Source organism: Lissotriton helveticus, chromosome 12 (genome assembly GCF_964261635.1).
Source record: "Lissotriton helveticus chromosome 12, aLisHel1.1, whole genome shotgun sequence".
NCBI classification, from domain to species: Eukaryota; Metazoa; Chordata; class Amphibia; order Caudata; family Salamandridae; genus Lissotriton; species Lissotriton helveticus.
In genome coordinates this window covers 895,431,934-895,451,836 of record NC_136073.1, presented here as the reverse complement: position 1 = coordinate 895,451,836, position 19,903 = coordinate 895,431,934, and the positions used below count along the sequence as shown (strand labels likewise).

At 51.2% G+C, this 19,903-nt stretch overlaps 1 protein-coding gene across 1 annotated transcript in view; it reads left to right on the top strand.

Moving 5' to 3' along the window:
* LOC144798190 (uncharacterized) overlaps positions 1–19,903 on the top strand; it is a 204,520-nt gene that overhangs the window by 135,246 nt on the left and 49,371 nt on the right. The window contains exon 3 of the mRNA XM_078668938.1: positions 1,271–1,392. Coding sequence (XP_078525064.1) covers positions 1,271–1,392 — 122 coding nt within the window. The remainder of the gene's footprint in view (positions 1–1,270; positions 1,393–19,903) is intronic.

The window sequence follows — 19,903 nt, the reverse complement described above, 5'->3', positions numbered from 1 at the left end:
TTACAAAAAATTTATAACATACCATACCAGCCATCCAAAAAAAGGGGACAATACCAGCAGGCCAAAACAATGGTGCCCTACTAGCACGCCAAAATGATGGTGCCTTTCCAGCAGGCCAAACGGATGGTGCCTTACCAGCAGGCCAAGCAGATGGTGCCTTACAAGTAGGCCAAACAGATGGTGCCTTACGAACAGGCCAAACGGATGGTGCCTTACGAACAGGCCAAACGGGTGGTGCCTTACAAGTAGGCCAAACGGATGGTGCCTTACCAGCAGGCCAAACGGATGGTGCCTTACAAGTAGGCCAAACGGATGGTGCCTTACAAGCAGGCCAAACGGATGGTGCCTTACGAACAGGCCAAACGGATGGTGCCTTACCAACAGGCCAAACGGATGGTGCCTTACAAGTAGGCCAAACGGATGGTGCCTTACAAGTAGGCCAAACGGATGGTGCCTTACCAGCAGGCCAAACGGATGGTGCCTTACAAGTAGGCCAAACGGATGGTGCCTTACCAGCAGGCCAAACGGATGGTGCCTTAAAAGCAGGCCAAACGGATGGTGCCTTACCAGCAGGCCAAACGGATGGTGCCTTACAAGCAGGCCAAACGGATGGTGCCTTACCAGCAGGCCAAACAGATGGTGCCTTACCAGCAGGCCAAACGGATGGTGCCTTACCAGCAGGCCAAACGGATGGTGCCTTACCAGCAGGCCAAGCGGATGGTGCCTTACCAGCAGGCCATACGGATGGTGCCTTACCAGCAGGCCAAGCGGATGGTGCCTTACCAGCAGACCAAACGGATGGTGCCTTACCAGCAGGCCAAACGGATAGTGACGGACCAGCCAACCAAATTGATGGTGCCATCCCACTGACCAAACTGATAGTGCCTTAGTACCGTAAACTTAACTGGTGGTGCCATACAAGCTGACCAATCATATGGCGCCCTACAAGCTGACAAATGCCCAAGATTGGCCCCCATGACAGTCTCTCCGTTTACTTGTTAACACCCAGACTTTTTGGCCACAAAACTCACCATGTTCAAGCCCTGGTCTGTGAACGACAAACCCACTCTGCTACTTGGTAACCCCATGATCGCTCTGAAGGCCTCAAGCGGCAGCCTTAAGCACTAGAAACATATACTAAATAAAATGAACTAGAATTCTGTTATTTTCACTCTGTTTCCAGCTTTTTACTTGCGGTCGCTTAGAAGCGTGCTGTAATAGGCCAAAGGAGCTATGTTTGACTATATTGTCTCTCCTTTTCCCCCTGCAGGCCGTCAGATGGTACCCTGGGGGGCTTCTCCACGGGAGGGAGCACTGCCTTCCATCTTCCTATGAGGCATCGAAGGGGGGTCAGCTCTTCGCCCCGCACAAGCAGCCCCAATGCCGCTGCAGGTGAGTTGCATCCTGCACGTGTTACCTTGTTTATTAATGTCAATTGTTGACTCTTGTAATTTTGTAAGTTTCCGCCATATTGACAATCGACACGTGTCTCTCCTTCCTTTGTCACTTCTTGAAGTGGAAGTCACTGGCACGTTTCTTACTGACGGGAAGTCCTAATAACAGTAAGAACACTTCTCTTTCTGTATTTTTTGTACTATGCAACATTCACCATTTCCAGGCCCCGTTGGTGCTTGGGTGTAGTCTGGGGTCAGCTGCGTGTGGGCTCGGTAGAGGTGTGAGGGTTGGGTCTTGCATCCGTCTGCCAGACCGGTGTGACCGCCCTGAGTGTGTTGTGTTATCGGGTGTCGTGTGCATGTGACAGTCTATGTGTCTGCCAGCAGGGCCGGCTTTAGCACTGGTCGTGCCTCTTGCGACAATATTTTTTGGCACACCCCATGAACTCCCCCTTGGATTCCTTCAATACCACCCGGCAAAAGTGCCCCTCGTCTCTCTATAGCCCCTCTTTCACATACATGTCATTTGTTTCAACCTCATCGCTGCGGCACGAATTCCGCCGCAGTGCTGAACATTCCGATCACGGGCGTGGTCATGACGGCTCCCGGCCGTCATCAGCACACTCCCACCGTGACTCATGACGGCCGGGAGCCGTCATGAGCATGGAATAGGTTAAAGCGCTGGTAAAGGCTGGCTTTACTTATCCACTCGCCTATTGTTGTGTAGTTCCTATAAATCTATATAGGATCTTTGCGTTTAGACAACATAGACTGGGATTGGTGGCCAGACTGATTCCAGACACCCCCACCGGATATGTTCGCCTGTATACTAGCTAGCTCACAGTGCGACTGTACAACTCCTCTTACCAAGGAGAGAATAGTTCTTGGCAACTATCGAACGTGACAACTCTTTCCCATCCCATCAGGGATCGTGGAAACACTACAGTACTTTTCGCTTAGTCATTCGTGCTCACTTTATCTCGGAGACAAACACAGAATAAACGGTGGGGACGTTTTTCAATAAGTATTTATTGAGCCAGCGTCATTCTAGTGTAAAGTAGGTGTGCTGAAGCAACCATAAGACAGAAGCAGATATAAATGGTTATAACCTCCAGTAGAGTAAATGGATGGTAGATTTCTACCACAGTGCTAAAACAATGAATATATGCAGGCGTATAAATGACAGTAATAATGCGTACTCCTACGATGCAACGCTAACTAGATGTACCTAAGTGTACCTAGCGTGCATGTAGGTGTAGAGCCAAGAATCCCCCTAGGATGAGGCCAACCCCATAACCTGGTGTGAGAGAATGAAGGGCCCGTCTTGGTCTCGAGATGGACACCCTGCGAGGGTTGTCGCACCACTGCGTGCTGTCAATACAACGCGGTGTTTACACCGCACTATCATTACAACGCTGGTTTTACAATGCAAGTCGTTACCACGACTTGCGCTGTAGGGTGCTGGACTCAGGAATAGTAAGATTTACATTGCCAACACCAGCCTACGTACAGTTGGGAAGGTGTTGGAATAGTAAATCTACTATTCCTTAGCCTAGAGCGCCCTCCAGCGCAAGTCGTGGTAACGACTTGTGTTGTAATACCAGCGTTGTAATGGTAGTGCGGTGTAAACACCGTGTCGTAATGGATGTTCCCCGTGTATGTATACCCAAAAGGTACCCTCAGGGGACTCTACCTTGCTGTGTCATGTCGGCCAAGGATGACGGAAGGGATGACCCTTATACATAGTTATTATGCAGAAGCTGGTAGTCCTGCTGTGATTGTGAGAATCCTCATGCATAATTAACGAGGCTAGGTTTCGGGGGCACCACACGACATTTATGCAGTGCATAACTAGATAAAAGGTCCATACCAAAACCGTTATGTAGCACAATGGTACGGTAAATGTTGGTGAAGGGTCAGGTGACTACTGAAGCCTATATTGGGGTACCCTCAGAAACATAACACTATCCACATAAAATACAGATCTGTTCTTTGCAGCCGGCATATTAACCCTCTGTGCTACTTTATTGCGAGTCAAAACTGTCACTAGGCAAAACAGTGATATCGCTCGCTAGTAGGAACATTAATCAGAAGATTTACCATGACATTTGTCCTCCATGGACTATTGCAACGCTCTATTCTTAAAGGCTCAAGTCCGAGTGATAAATAGGATGCAGTCAATCCAAAATGCCGCCGCACGAATGCTGGCTGGGATCCCCAAGTTTGCACCAGTCACAAATATCATTAGGGATCTCCATTGGCTCCCGATACGCAGTCGTATTAAATTTAAATCGCTGTGTATTGCTTATAAGTCACTCAATAATCAAGGTCCCCATTTTCTCAAACAGAATCTTCTTCATCATGTTCCAACCTGATCCCTTCGTTCCTCTTATCAGAACTTTTTGGCTGTGCCTCGCACTAGAACAGTCACATGGGGCGACAGGCGTTTCCTGGTTGCCGCCCCGAAACTCTGGAACACCCTTCCTGCACATATCCGGGCAAGTCCCTCCCTGTTCATATTTCGCAAACAGCTAAAGACGTGGTTATTTGACCAATAGCCTTGTATATCTTCATTACCCCAGTTGCTGATCTATGCCCTTAATTAGCGCCGAGACGCCCACGGGTATTCGCCGCGCTTTATAAATGTCAATAAATAAATAAATAAATAAAATAAATTTGTATTGCTGCCCAGTGCAGCTGCACTGGTCGCACCACCTTAAAGCTGGCCCATGTCTGTCAGTGTTTTACATTCCCCAGTGTCAGTTTGTGTCAGTGCGCCCCTGTCCCAGTGTTCGTGTGTTCCTGACCCAGTGTCTCACTACTCTCCAGTGTGTTCCTGTCCCAGTTTCAGTGCGCTCCTGTCCCAGTGTGTTCCTGTCCCAGTTTCAGTGCGCTCCTGTCCCAGTGTGTTCCTGTCCCATTGTCGGTGTGCTCCTGTCCCGGTGTCAACCTGCCCCGTTCATTGTTTCACGTGTCCTGACTTTGGCAGGGTGCGCGCAGGGTGGGTGTGATAACTCTGATATGTGTCTGTGTGCTTTATGACCTGAGTGTGCATGTCATGTCCCCTTGGCTCAGTGTGGCAGTCTCCACTGTCCCAATGCCATTGTCTCCCTCTCTCCCTGTAGCATTTCTTGTCCCAGTGTGAGTGTCTCTCAGTCCTAGTGTCATTCTGTCTCCAGGGTGTCCAGCAGGGGTCCACAAGAGGCAGGCCTCCAGGGATTCACGGGAAGTGAATCTACAGCAGCCAGTCATTGTGAGTGTGACTCCTTTAGAAACTTACTGGTTATTCTGAAATGGTCTTCACCTGTAGCCCTGTTCCTCCGCATCGGTTCCAGCCGCAGTGCAGGTGTATTCACTGTCCCAGAGTGGGTGTGCGCCTCTCCCAATGCCACTTTATTTCCAGCTCTAGTGTGTGCACATTTCCTGTCCTGGTGTGCGTTACTTCCTGTCCCACTGTGTGCTTCTGTATACTTTTGCAGAAGTGTCAAGGTTTCAGCCTCTCTGTTCTTCTGGCTGTCTCTCCATTGTTCAGGCGAGTGTTTGCATGTCTCTCTGTCCTTGTTTCACTGTCCCAGAGGCAGTCTCTGTCTCTCTGTCCCAGTGTCCATGTTCTAGGCTTCCTGTCTCAATGCCAGATCACCCTGTGTCTCTCTGCCTCAGTGTCAGACCCAGCTAAGTGCCTCGCTCTTCCAGTGGCAATGGCTCGCCTGTGTAGTCTGTTCCACAGTTAGTCTGTAGGAAGCTGGCTCTGTATATACTGTACCAAGGTAAGGTATAGAGTGCACAGAGTCCAGGGAGTCCCTAGAGGTACAGCAGCGTTTACATTAGGTAAGTACTGACAGCTCTCTTTGTGGTAGTGTGAGTAAGCAGTTAGACTCATCCAGAGGGTGTGTCAAGCATTTATTGTATTCACTCAATCAAGGACTGATACACGCACGTAGAGACAGAATCTAGACCAATTAGGTAAGTATAATGCTCCGGAAGATCTTCCGGTGGATCCCCACCGAAACCAGAAAGACGGTCACCCAGGCCCTCGTCACCAGCCGACTGGACTACAGGAACGCCCTATACGCAGGAACCACAGCCAAACTTCAGAAACGCCTTCAACGCATGCAGAACGTCTCCGCACGACTCATCCTCGACATCCCTCGCCACGGCCACAAATCCGTCCACCTGAGAAACCTGCACTGGCTCCCCGTCAGCAAGAGGATCACGTTCAGGCTGCTCACCCACGCACACTAAGCGCTCCACAACATGGGCCCCGAATACCTCAACAACCGCCTCGCGTTCTACACCCCCACCCGCCAGCTCCGCTCCTCCAGCCTCGCCACCGTCCCACGGATTCGCAGAACCACCACCGGAGGAAGATCGTTCTCCTACCTAGCAGCCTAGACATGGAACTCCCTCCCCGCACACCTACGAAAGACCCAGGACCATCTCACCTTCAGGAAACACCTCAAGACCTGGTTATTCGAGCAATAGCGGCACCCTCCCCCCACCCCCCCTCAACGCCTTGAGACCCTCACGGGTGAGTAGCGCGCTCTACAAATGCATTGATTGATTGATTGAACCAAGCAGGCCTTGGCACAGGCAAGTAAGAAATACTTTCAAATGTGAGGCTGTACACAGTAATGCAATTGTAAATTGTATTGGAATCGTTTACATGTACTTTTAAAGCAGTTCAAAATACAGAAAGATTACTTCTTATTACTCTTGGATTACTTTTCAGTTACTTTGAGTAGTTGAGGTGATATGCCGAGATATCATACACTAGACTTTGTCACATACAGGGAAATAAGACTATTCTTAAGTTTTGCAGCGTGAATCTTTCTGGATTCACTATGCTGTGCATTATTCCGCGGTCTTGTGGTTGGGTCCGGATTCGTAGTCTTTTCTTTGTTTTTTTTTTTTTTTTTCTCTTTGCCCAGGTGGGCGTCGGCGTCACACCCCCTTTGGGTGTATTTCCGGTGACGTCGGCATGCTTCCTGCGGAAGCTCCCACTCTTGGGCGCCATCTTCAGATTCTTTTTTTCCGCGGTCGGGTCTGGATCGTTCCCGTTTGGGCTCCAGACATTTTTGGAGAAAGAAGAAAGAAAATACAGAAAAGACGAGGAGAAGTCATCTGAAGACTCCAGGGGACTTCACCGACGAAAGACAAGCAAAGATAAGGCGTTTTCCATCCAGATCTTCGACGACCGTCGACGAACACGCGACCAGAGAGGCCCTGGACGCTCGAGGATGGACAACACGCCGTTCAAGTTCTGCCGTAACTGCCACCACAAGTACGCGCAGAAGGACCAGCACCCGGTATGCAACCTTTGCCTACCGGTGGACCACGAAAGCGGAGACTGCAACGCCTGTTCCGCCTTCACCCCGAAGACCCTTCGTGTGAGAGAGAGGCAGAGGGTAGCACACGCCGCCCTGCAGGGGAAGGCCCCGACCCCGTCGCTCTACGAGCTGGGGATGTCCTCCGAGGAAGAAGACAACGCTGCCGCCGAAGACGACAGCTACACGGTCGTAGAGACCGATTACACGAAGACTTCTGACAAGGTAGGAGACTCTTCGGCCCCCAAGAACCCGAGAGACTCTGAGTCTCGAAAAATCGAGGGCAAGACCCCGAAAGCGCCGACGCCAAAAAAGGCGGCGTCCGCGACTACTCCCAGGCCCAGCGGATCCTCAGAGAAGGAGTCCCCGGCGCCGAGAGCTGCTGATCAGCAGAAGACGTCGAAAATCGTCCCCGAAAAGGATCGATCGACGAGGGAGAAAGACCCGAAACTGTCGACGACGACCAGAGACCCGATATCCGGTTCGACGTCGAAAACTTCGACTCCGAGAGGCACGGCGACGAGCCATCCGTCGAAGAGAGCGGCGGAACCATCCGACGCGGAACACGCGGCCGAGATGGAAAAGAAAAGAAGGCGCCTCGAGGCAGAAATGGAGAACTTCATGCAGCGGAAAAAAGATTTCGACGCAAGGATGAAGGCCTTCACGATCCCTCACAAGACCAAGCCACCAGTGCTGGAGGCGGTCGAGGAGGAAGAAGAAGAGGTCGCCGAAGTCACCGAGCAAGACCAGGACGTCGAGGTGTTCGACGACCAGGAGGAGTACGAGAATCCCCACGAGAGCTACAGCTATGGGGAGGAAGATGAGGGCAGGACAGACACAGAGTCGGCGCCCTATGACCTTCAGGAGGTAGATTACATCGATGTCGACACCGACAGCCCGGAGGAGGTGGTCGACACCTACCCCTCGAGGCCCTCGCCGCCGGACGACATCGGGGCCTACAACGCGGTGATACAATCTGCCGCAGCAGCTTTCAAGCTCAAGCTCGACGAAGAGAAGCAGAAAGCAGACTTCCTTCTGGAAACATTGCTCCCAACACAAACGAGGAGCCAGTTCCTCCCGATGCTCGAGAGCGTCTTGGCTCAGGGGAAGGAAGCTTTCAGGGAGCCCGCAACATGCAAGGCAGTAACTCCCAGAACTGAGAAGAAGTACAAGCATGCCGCAAAGGACCCGGCCTACATTCAGGGCACGGTCTCCGCAGACTCCATTATCACGGCCACAGCAAGGAGGAGGGCTAACGTACCCACTACCTCGGGCCCGCCACCGGATAAAGAGAGCAAAAGGATGGATCTGGTGGGCAGAAGGATCGAACGGAATGCCGCGACCCACTGGCGCATGGCTAATTCCAACGCCCTGGTAAACAGACACATGTACCAAATCATGGAGGGACTGGGGCAGTTGGTGAAGGACTTGCCCCAGGATGCCAAGCAGAAAGCCGAAAAGCTAATTGAAGAGGGGAAGAATGCTGCAAATTCTTGCCTTAAGACGGCCCTGGATGGGGCAGACACCGCCAGCAGGCTCATGATGATGGGCGTCACGGAAAGGAGACACGCCTGGCTCAGGATATCCGGTTTCAAACCGGAGGTGCAACACAGCATCCTGAACACACCATTCAACGGCAGTACGCTTTTCGGACAAACAGTTGATGAGCAACTCAGCCAACTTAAGAAGGATAACGAAACAGCAAGATCCATGGGAGCATTGCAGTTCAGAGGGAACAAGAGGGGCACCCCGTCACGGAGGCCCGGCGGAAGAGGCGGAAACCAGCCAGGTACATCACACCAGGCTTTCCAGCAAACGCACCAGGCAGACTCGCAGGGTCAGCAGGGCCATCAGAAACAGCCCTGGCAGTACCAACAAAGAGGCCAGTCCTTTCGAGGGAGAAATGGACGGGGACAAAATAGAAGAGGGGGCCAGCAGCCCACCTCCAAGTGACTTCAAAAAAATCCGTGTGCCCACCCACAAAAAAGATCCCAGGGGGCAGCACGTACAGATGGGTCAAGACAAACTAGACACCTACGACCACAGGACACCAGTGGGAGGAAGATTAAGATTCCACCTCCAGGAGTGGAGAGGAATCACATCAGACAAATGGATCCTCAACATTATCCAATTCGGATACTGCATAGAGTTGGAGGCGAGGCCAACAAACAGAAAACCAAGAAGAAAGCCGCTAGCAAGCAAGCAGCTGCAGTGCCTTCAGGAAGAAGCAAAAGAACTCCTGCAGAAGCAGGCCATAGAAAGGGTACCCTTCAAGGAAAGAAACACAGGAGTATACTCAACATACTTCCTGGTACCAAAAGTAGACGAGACAATGAGGCCCATTCTCGATTTACGGTTCGTGAACAAATTCATAAGAACGCAAAAATTCAAAATGACCTCCCTGCAAGAGGTGCTCCCACAGTTGCAGACCGGGGACTTCATGGTCACTATAGACCTCAAAGACGCATACCTGCACATCCCAATGAACAGGAAGCACAAGCACATGCTCAGGTTCACCGTCGGAGAAAGCCACTACCAGTTCACGACACTGGCCTTCGGTCTAAAATCGGCACCAAGAGTTTTCACAAAGTGCCTCGCAGCAGTCGCAGCGCACCTAAGAAGGCAGGGAATACATGTATACCCTTACCTGGACGACTGGCTGGTGAAAGCAAACTCATACCAGAAATGCAAGCTGCACGCACATACAGTGACCAGCACGCTCATAAACCTGGGGTTCTCCATCCATTGGAAGAAATCATCAATGGAGCCGGAACAAGTGAAGATCTTCCTGGGAGCACAGATCAACACCTTACAGGGCAAGGTGTTCCCCAGCGAGAAGAGGGCGAGGGCGCTGGTGAAGGAAACTCGCCTCTACCGGAAGGGACAAGCTCGGACAGTGAGGACGGCGAGCAAGATCATGGGGATGATGGCATCATGCATCCACCTGGTACCGAATGTACGACTCCACATGAGACCCATTCAAGAATGGCTACAGGAGCAATGGTCACAAGCTACAGGCAGTTGGGAGGATCTAGTGGTTGTAACGCACGCAGTGCAGAAGGAGATGACATGGTGGACCATGGAGAACATAGCAAGGGGAAAGCCTCTAACGCCCCCAACGCCAACAGTGACCATCACCACAGACGCATCCCTGAAGGGATGGGGCGCTCACATGGAGGAGCTCAAGGTGAGGGGACTGTGGACACCGACGGATGCCACAAAGCACATCAATTACTTAGAATTGAAGACAATCTTCCTTGCACTGAAGGCCTTTCAAACAAGACTGTACAAGCACAGGGTATTGATACAAACAGACAACACCACTGCGATGTTCTACATCAACAAGCAGGGGGGCACACAGTCCGCACCGCTTTCAACGCTGGCGCAGGAGATATGGAGATGGGCCATCCCTCTCAAGATAGACCTGCTAGCCATACACCTACCAGGGAAGGACAACATACAAGCCGATTGGCTCAGCAGGCAGACATCGGCATCCCACGAGTGGGAGCTCAATGCTCAGGAGACAAGATACCTGTTCGACAGGTGGGGGACACCATCGGTGGACCTGTTTGCCACACGCCAGAATGCAAAATGCCAAAACTTCGCATCCAGGCAGCCCGAGGAGGGGACACTGGGGAATGCCCTATGGATAGATTGGTCAAGGACATTTGCCTACGCCTTTCCCCCGATACCACTGATGCACAGAGTACTGAGCAAGTGCAGAGCGAGCAACATGACACTGATACTGGTCGCACCGCAGTGGGCGAGGCAGACCTGGTACTCGCAGATCATGGAGATGACACAGTGTGCACCCCACAGATTCAGCAGGAGGAAAGATCTACTGTCCATGCAGAACGGAGAGGTACTGCATCCAGAGCCAGAGAGCATGAGCCTAGTAGCGTGGCTCCTGAGGACATAGAGTTCGCACATTTGAGACTACCAGAAAGCACCCTGAGGGTACTTCGGGAGGCACGAAGGCCCAGCACTCGAAAGTGCTACGTTGCGAAATGGAAAAGATTCACAATATGGTGCAGACAGGAAAGACTCCACAATAAGATGAAGAGGGACTCCACAGTGCTAAGGTACCTGACGCACTTACTGGAGAAGAACCTTAGCTCATCCTCGTTAAGAGTTCACTTGGCAGCGATAGTAGCCTACACAAGGGGAGAAACGTGCAGGAGCTTCTTCACATCACAGGTGGTGAAGAGATTCCTAGAAGGAGCGAAAAGGATCGCACCACCCAAGCGGGTGCCGCCACCTGCATGGAACTTGAACACAGTCCTAACGGAACTCATGAAAGAGCCCTTTGAACCACTTCACAAGGCCTCCCTAAAGATGCTAACTATGAAAACAGCCTTCCTGGTTGCGATAACGTCCTTACGCAGAGTAAGCGAGCTTCAAGCGCTGACGCTACAAGAACCATACATACAAATACACAACGATAGAGTTGTGATGAGGACTGACCCACACTTCATGCCGAAGGTGGTATCCAATTTTCACATGAACCAGTCTATACAGATACCGAGTTTTTTCCAAAAACCCACAACCAGCGCAGAGAGAGCTCTGCACACCCTGGACGCCAGAAGGGCAGTCATGCACTACATTGAAAGGACAAAGGGGCACAGGAAAACGAAACAGTTTTTTGTGTCCTTCGCAAACAGCTTCATGGGCAAAGCAGTAACCAAAAGGACCATTGCACGATGGATCGCACAAACAATCCAACTCTGCCACAAACGGGCAGGACAGGAACTGGCTGAGGGGACACGTGCCCACTCCACCAGGAAGAAGGGCGCTACAATAGCCTTCCTGGCTAACACACCCATAGAGGACATATGCCTGGCGGCAACATGGGCTTCGGTGCACACGTTCACGAAGCACTACTGTGTGGACATACAAATGAACAAGGAAGCTCAAGTGGGACAGAAGGTGCTACAGCACATATTCAACACCCAACGCTCATCTTCCACCCAGCCGCCACAGAGATGAGAAACCGCTACAAAATCTATGCACAGCATAGTGAATCCAGAAAGATTCACGCTGCAAAACGAATAGTTTTCTTACCTGTCGGTGTAGTTTTGCAGCTTGAAGATCTTTCTGGATTCACTAGCGAACCCACCCACCTCCGCCAGAAAGATGAGGCTGGAGAGAGAAGAGGTGGTTAACTAAAGAATAGACTTTGAAAATACAAAGCGGTAAATACAAACTAAGAAGAACATTGCCATTACTTCGGAAACGAAAGAAACACGGAAAAAAAGAACCCGAAGATGGCGCCCAAGAGTGGGAGCTTCCGCAGGAAGCATGCCGACGTCACCGGAAATACACCCAAAGGGGGTGTGACGCCGACGCCCACCTGGGCAAAGAGAAAAAAAAAAAAAAAAACAAAGAAAAGACTACGAATCCGGACCCAACCACAAGACCGCGGAATAATGCACAGCATAGTGAATCCAGAAAGATCTTCAAGCTGCAAAACTACACCGACAGGTAAGAAAACTATTCGTTAAAGCATAGTTACTTTTCTTTCTAAAACAACAGTTCAACAACATTTTTATTAACAAAACTCGTGAAATTAGTTTCCTATGCGAAAAAGAATGTTATCGGTTTGCAGGTAAGTAGACGGCCTGCAAAAATAGTTTTTGGGTGGCATTTTTTTTAAATTAGTCCGTTCCGTAGACTGCTTGCGTGGTCGGCATGGGTAGGCCTCACGTCCCACGTCGATTGATGTACTTGGAATTTTACGATGCACGTCGAAAGGGAAATCACAATTGAAAACAATACCGTCGAATGGTAAAAATTGCGTGTCGAAAAGATTCGAAGACGATCCCGGAGCATCACAATACACTTCTGAACCTGATGGCCGAAAAAAACAATCTGAAGATGGAGTCGATGCCCATGCGCACTATCGTCCTAAGGAGTAACCTACCTCATGACTACAAATAGTTCTTCCAAGACAAAAACAACATGCAAACATTCGAGCCCAACACCAGATGATGATCTATGCACAAGCATACGAATCCACAGCTCTACATGCCAAGAACAGATGCATACTAGTAAGTAGCATTTTCCTTTTGGGCGTTAGAACCGACCAGCGGCACTAGGGCAGCCGGGTGCAGAGTACAGGAAGCCAATGTTGACCAATGGGGCTAGGTAGCACGTCTGTTGGGGGCTGCTCACGGACAGGCCACTCGGTCTCAGGAGCCAAGCTCCTAGGATTAAGGTCAGGGCAAAGGGGGTCTCAGGTCAGCACCAAGTCCACACCACCAGCGGTGCAGGGGAGGCTGGGTGCTTAAGAGGGGTCGGAGTGCGATGCAATCCTATAGAGATTGCCGGTTTTGGATTTTGGCTGCAGGCTTGGTCCAGGAAGTCTTCCGGGAGGAACCAACAGCTGGGCAGGTAAGTTGGGGGGCTCAGGGACGTAGGTGCACCTCAGGTACAGATTTCACCTTACCTGGCCACTCGTGTGTGAGGCTGCAGGTGACGTCGGTTGCCCCTGGCAACCCATGGTGGACTCGGACTCTGGAGCGCTCTTGGACCTTGCTGGGACCGGTGGGCCACTTGGACTCGGGCTGTAGATGACGGGTGCAGTGGTGGTTACAGGCGTTGAGTTTCTTCGCCCTCAGCAGGCTCCGAGTCTGTCTTTGGAGTTTCTTTTGAACTGAGCTGCTGTTTGACGGAGATATGGTCTTTGTTGAAGGCAGTCAAGCCTCACGGGGGGTTTGGTGGTCACTGGCTGCAGAACAAGTCGACTCTTGAAGCAGGGTCTCTGGAAACTACAGACGGACCGGTAGGGCTGGGGCCAAGTCATTTCTTCTCCACAATCTCTTCTGCTGTGCAACTTCTTCCATCCTTTTTCTTCGTAGGTTGCCGGAATCTAGGGAAGCAAGGTTCAGGGTCCCCCTAAATACTAAATTTAGGGGCGTTACAGGGGTGTGCAGGTCCGGACCAATAGGTCCCTTTCTTTGGGTGAGTACACCCCTATTATGCCACCCCCCAGTGGAATGGGGGGAATGAGCCTCTCTCTAATTGGCTGGGTCCCCTCATCTCTCATCTACAAGATTGAGAGGACGGTCAGCAGCCCTACATGCCAAGAACAGATGCATACTGGTAAGTAGCATATTCGGTTCGAGGCATGTGGGCTGCTGAATTCATATCTATTGCATAGAATATATAGCAGTCCCTCCATTAGCGGCGGCCGCCTGTGCCAGCTGCAGCAGTTTGAAAAAGTGTCTTAAGAACAGCCTGCCCTACAGCTGCTTGGAGTGCACATCTACACAGTAGTGTTTTGTAAATGTGTGCGGGGTAGACCATGTGGCTGCTCTACAAATGTCTTCTAAAGGGATATTTCCAAGGAAAGCCATGGAGGCCCCCAACTTGCGGGTGGAGTGGGCCTTTGGGGGGATCGTTAAAGTGCGCTTAGCTTTTTGATAGCAAATTTGAATACACTTAACGATCCACCTGGCTATACCTGCTTTGGAAATGGGGTTGCCCTTGTGTTGTGCGGAAAAGGCAACAAAGAGTTGTTTCGTCTTCCTAAAATATTTGGTCCTATCAATGTAATACATCAAAGCTCTTTTGACGTCAAGAATGTGGAGCATTCTTTCTGCCACTGTCTCAGGATTTTGGAAGACCACAGGCAGTTCAATAGTCTGATTGATATGGAACTGTGAAACCACCTTTGGAAGAAATTAAGGGTTAGGGCGCAGCACCACCCGGTTGGAGTGAATTTGTATGAATGGCTCTTGGACAGTGAGTGCCTGGAGTTCACTAACACGTCGCAGTGACGTAATGGCTATTAGGAAAGCCACTTTCCATGTTAAGAACTGAATCTCGCATGAATGTAGAGGCTCAAAAGGTGGACCCATTAGTCGGGTGAGGACCACATTAAGATTCCATTCAGGAGCTGGCGGGGTCCTGGGAGGAATGACTCATTTGAGTCCCTCCAGAAAGGCTTTAATGGCAGGCACTCTGAAAAGGGAGAGATGCTGCCTGTTTTGGAGATAAGCTGATATGGCGGATAAATGTATTCGAATGGAAGCATATGCTAGATTGCATTTGTAAAGATGTAACAGATAACAAATGATGTTGTGCGTAGACGCGTCTAGCGGGTCTATGTTGTGTTTAGCACAGTAAATGACAAACCGCTTCCATTTTGCCGCATAGCATGCTCTGGTGGTGGGCTTTCTTGCCTCCCGTATGATATCCATGCATTCTGGAGGCAGGTTGAGGTAGCCAAACTCTAAGACCCCAGGAGCCAGATCGCCAGGTTGAGCTGTTGCGGATCTGGATGCTGAATGTCGCCATGGCTCTGCGTCAAAAGTATGGGTGTGAGGTGCAGCCTTTGATGCGGTACCACGGAAAGTTCTAGAAACGTGGTGTACCATGGTTGGCGTGCCCACGTTGGAGCAACCAGGATGAGTGTCATCGAGTGTTGCTTTAGCTTTCGTGCCACCAGCGGTATTAGAGGTGCTGGGGAAAAGCATACGCAAATCTGCCTGACCAGTTCATCCATATCGCATTGCCTTGCGACTGTGGGTGAGGGAACCTGGTGGCAAAGCTTCGGCATTTGGCGTTTTCCCTTGTGGCGAACAGGTCTATCTCTGGATGACCCCACTGCTGGAAGTACGGGCGGAGTACAGATGGATGTATCTCCCACTCGTGCAGTTGGTGGCTGTACCTGCTGAGCAGATCCGCCATCTGATTGTCCTTGCCCGGGAGGTGTTCCGCAATGAGGAAGATGTTCCTCTGAATGGCCCACTTCCACATGCTCTGAGCCAGATGAGACAACTGTGGAGTGTGTGCACCTCCCTGCTTCTGAATGTAGTACATGGCTGTCATGTTGTCCGTCCGGATCAACACGACCTTGTTGCACAGGTGTACCTTGAATGCCTTTATTGCCATGAAGATTGCCATCAGCTCTAGGTGGTTGATGTGCATCTTCTTTTGCTGCGTTGTCCATAGTCCTTGCACTGTGTAGTGGAGTACATGAGCTCCCCAACTCTGGAGAGATGCGTCCGTTGTTAGGATGATCTGTGGCACAGGCTCCTGGAACGGTCGTCCCTTGCAAAGGTTGTGTGGATTCCACCAATGCAGAGAGTTGTATGCACGACCGGTCACCAACACTAGGTCTTTTAACTGTCCGTGAGCCTGATTCCACTGACGTGCTAAGCACTCTTGAAGCGGACGCATATGTAGTCTCGCGTGCGGGACTATGAAGATGCAGGAGGCCATCATTCCTATCAACTGCATGAACACTCGTGCTGGGAGCGAGTGTTGCGGTCTGAATTTCTGTATCAGCAACTGAATGCTGTTGATCCTCACTGAATTTGGCTGCGCTGTGGCCGCCAGAGTGTTTATTGTCGCACCCAGATACTGCCGCACATGGGCGGGCTGAAGGTGTGACTTTGGATAATTCAGTGAGAATCCCAGATTGTGAAGAAGGTGAATGGTGTGGGACATGTTGGCAGCGCACTGCTGGGCCGACTTTGCTTGGACAAGCCAGTCGTCCAGATAAGGGTAGACGTGAACGTTTTGTCTCCTGAGGTGCGCAGCCACTGTCGCCAGGCACTTTGTGAACACCCTGGGCGCTGTAGTTACTCTGAAAGGAAGGACTTTGAATTGGTAATGCTGATTCTGGATGGTGAATCTGAGGTGTTTTCTGTGTGAAGGATGTAGTGGAATGTGAAAATATGCATCCTTTAGGTCTAATGTTGCGAGGAAATCTCCCTGATTGAGCAACGGAAGAACCTGCTGCAGTGTCAGCATGTGAAAGTGTTCTGATAGAATGTACTGGTTCAGGGGTCTGAGGTCCAGTATGGGCCTGAGGGATCCGTCTTTCTTTGGGATTAAGAAATACAGGGAGTACACTCCTGTGCCCCTTTGTTCCACTGGTACCAGCTCGATTGCCCCTTTTTGCAGCATGACGAGTACCTCTTGCTGCAATAAGTGCAAATGCTCTGTGGACATAGGACGGTGTTTTGGGGGTATGTTGGGTGGAGTGGATGTCAACTTCAGACAATAACCGTACTGGATAAGCTTTCTGACCCACCTGTCTGTGGTGATGGATTTCCAGACTGGCAGGAACTGTTGGAGTCTCCCCCCGACTGGTGTGGTATGGTCGGGGGGCAGTGACAGGGCATCACTGTTTGTTGGTGGCGGAGGAGCGGGAGTTGTTGTTTCCACGACCTATGCCCTTGGTGCTGTTTCCGCGATAGCCACCTCTACTCTGCTTGTTGTACGTGGTTTGCGCGCCACTTTTATTGTACTGTGTTTGCTGGGACATCTGGCCTCTGGAAACACCTCTATTGCTTGAGCGACTAAAAGAACCACCCCTGAACTGCTGGGACTGGAGAGCCCCCATGGACTTTGCAGTCTCGGTGTCCTTTTTGATTTTTTCCAGGGTGGTGTCCACCTCAGGTCCAAATAAGTGATCAGGGTTTACAGGCTGATTTAGGATGGTGGTTTGTATCTCTGGCTTGAACCCGGAGATTCTGAGCCAGGCCTGACGCCGCAACATCACACTGGTGTTAATGGCCCTGGCCGCAGTGTCTGCTGCGTCCAGTGCACACTTAATAGAAGCATTTGAGATGAGTTTCCCTTCTTGTATGAGCATCTCTGCCGCCTCTTTATATTCATCTGGCAAGTGTTGTAACAGGGTCTCAAGTGTATCGTAATGTGCCCTGTCATATCTGGCCAAGAGTGCCTGAGTGTTTGAAATGCGCCAGATATTGGCCGCTTGAGCCGCCACCCTTTTCCCTGATGCTTCTAGCACTTTAGATTCCTTGTCAGGGGGAGGAGCATCACCAGTAGTTTGTGAGTTCGCCCTCTTCCGGGCATTGGAAACTACTAAAGAGTCCAACGGCAACTGGCCCTTGATGTAGGTAGGGTCTCCAGGCGCCGGCTTGTACTTTTTTTCAATTCTGGGGTTTATAACTCTGGCCCTTGTGGGCTCTTTAAAAATGTCTGCAGCATGTTTTAAGACACCCTTCAACATAGGCAGAGTCTTTACGGTTTTTTCAGAGGTGGAAAAGGTGTCAAACAAAAAATCCACCTCAATAGGGTCAGCATGGAGCTGGACGTCATGATTTTTGGCTGCCCTTTCAATAAGCGCATTAAATGCCGCTGAGTCCTCAGTAGGTGATGTTTTGACATTATAAACTTGAGTGTCTGGGGCAGTTTGTGGATCCCCTGGGTCCGCAGCATCTGCCCATGTGTCATGTTGATCTTCAGGATCAGTGTCGGCAGGGTAGTTGTACTCATCATAGTCACCTTCCCCAGCCTCCACCTCTGAGTAAGTGGGTGAGATTAGAGCAGTTTCCTGTCCACATGGAGCTATTAGTTCTACCAGAATGGGTGAATCCGTGGAATCCTTCTTTTTCTTTAAAGGAATTGTGTAGGACTCCATAGGCTGTGCTGGTGTGATCTTTCGTTTGTAAATCGAAAGTTTACCGGTGTCGGCGTCGATGAATTGTTCCGACTGCTCCTCCAGCAGGGGTTGTCGATGCTTTGTGCCCACAACCGCAGGGGTAGGCTTCAGCCCCGTGGACACCTTCATGGACGCCTCGTTGACCTTCTTCGGCGCGAACGCCTTCGGCGCCAGCGTAAATTGAATAGGCGCTGTCGACTTCTGCGTTTTGGTGGCCGGCTTCGGCATGGAAGCATCCTTCGGATCGACCGCGGAAGCTTTGTCTTTAATTCGTTTCAATGATTCCGACACCTGCTTCGTGAAGGAGGCGGACGGCTGCGTCGACTCGACAGGTGCCTTCGAGCCACCACCAGGTGCGGACTCGAGGGTTGCAGTACTTTTGGCCTTGTCCGGCCGACGCGCAGGGTCGACAACTTTTGTAGCTCCGAGTCCTTTGTCTGTGTCGACGGCCCTCGTCGCCGAAGTCTTCGGGTCGACGATCTTGACAAGTGCTTTTGGTGTCCCAGTCTTCGGCTCGACGCCCTTGAGCGACTTCACCAGGTCGACAACCTTTTTCGGCTTTGTCTGCACCGACAGGTCTGAAGACTTGGAGCCGACCAAGGCGACACGCACTTTCGGTTTCGACGGCGCCTCCAGCACTTTCGGTTTTGTAGACACCGAAGCTTTCTCTTTCGGTTTCGATTTCACCAATGGTGGCTCTTTAGAAGTGTCCGTAGCCGGGCCCGGAGGCGAGACTGTGGAACTAGGTGCAAGATCTTGGGTAAGGCCATGTGGCGATCCCTTGACCTGAGCCGTATATATAGTTTGAACGGGGCATAGCTCCTCGCTTGAGCTATCTTCCGTGGCCCCATAGGCCTGATCGTCGTCTCCTACCTCATCGACGATTTCTTCTGCATCGAGCATTTCCACGTCTGCGTCGTAGTTGGAGTCGATTTCTGCCGCTGGATTGGAAATCGGCTCTTGATCTTCCGGCTCGTCTGCTTCTTCTCCCTCGGTATCGAAAATGTTCACCGGGTCAGGTGCCGTCTGCTGGGCCTCCTGGCGCGCTACGCGCCGAAGTCGAATCGTCTTTTTGGAGCACAAACGAGAACAAGCCATACAGTTGGCTTCATCGTGATCCGGCGACAGGCACTTGTTGCACACCGAGGGGACGTCGATGTGAGGATACTTCGAGTTGCACACGGGGCACCTTTTGAACGGGCTCCGTTCCATGATGGTTCGTCGAAGAAGGCCTGTAGCGTCGACCGGGCCTCGAGCACTGAAGAGCCACGCGACTCCTCTGGATGTCCGACTCGGGAACTGAGCTGGAACAGAAGTGGGCACCGATCGGAAGACAATACCGATGATAGGAAAGGCCTTTGGGCCAAAAGGAAAGTTTCTGTCGATTCCTAACTTGAGTGATCGAATACGCATCCGAACCCAATGGCGGAAAAAAACAATGTGGGGATGGAGTCGATGCCCATGTGTACTGTAGTCCAGGGGAGGAGCCACCTATCTCGTGATACTTCAAAGACTCTTCCAGGACAACAATGTGCAATCATCCGGACCCAACACTAGGCGGCAATCTATGCAATAGATATGAATGTCAGCAGCCCTACATGCCAAGAACAGATGCATACTGGTAAGTAGCATATTTGTTTTCCGCTGATTCTCCTGCCCAAAGTGAGGGTCAGAACCAGTGGAAGCCAGTTGCTGGGGTGTCACAAATTGACAGGATACAGCGAGATAATCGAAGAGGAAGATGACGCGCTCCCTCCTTATGTCTC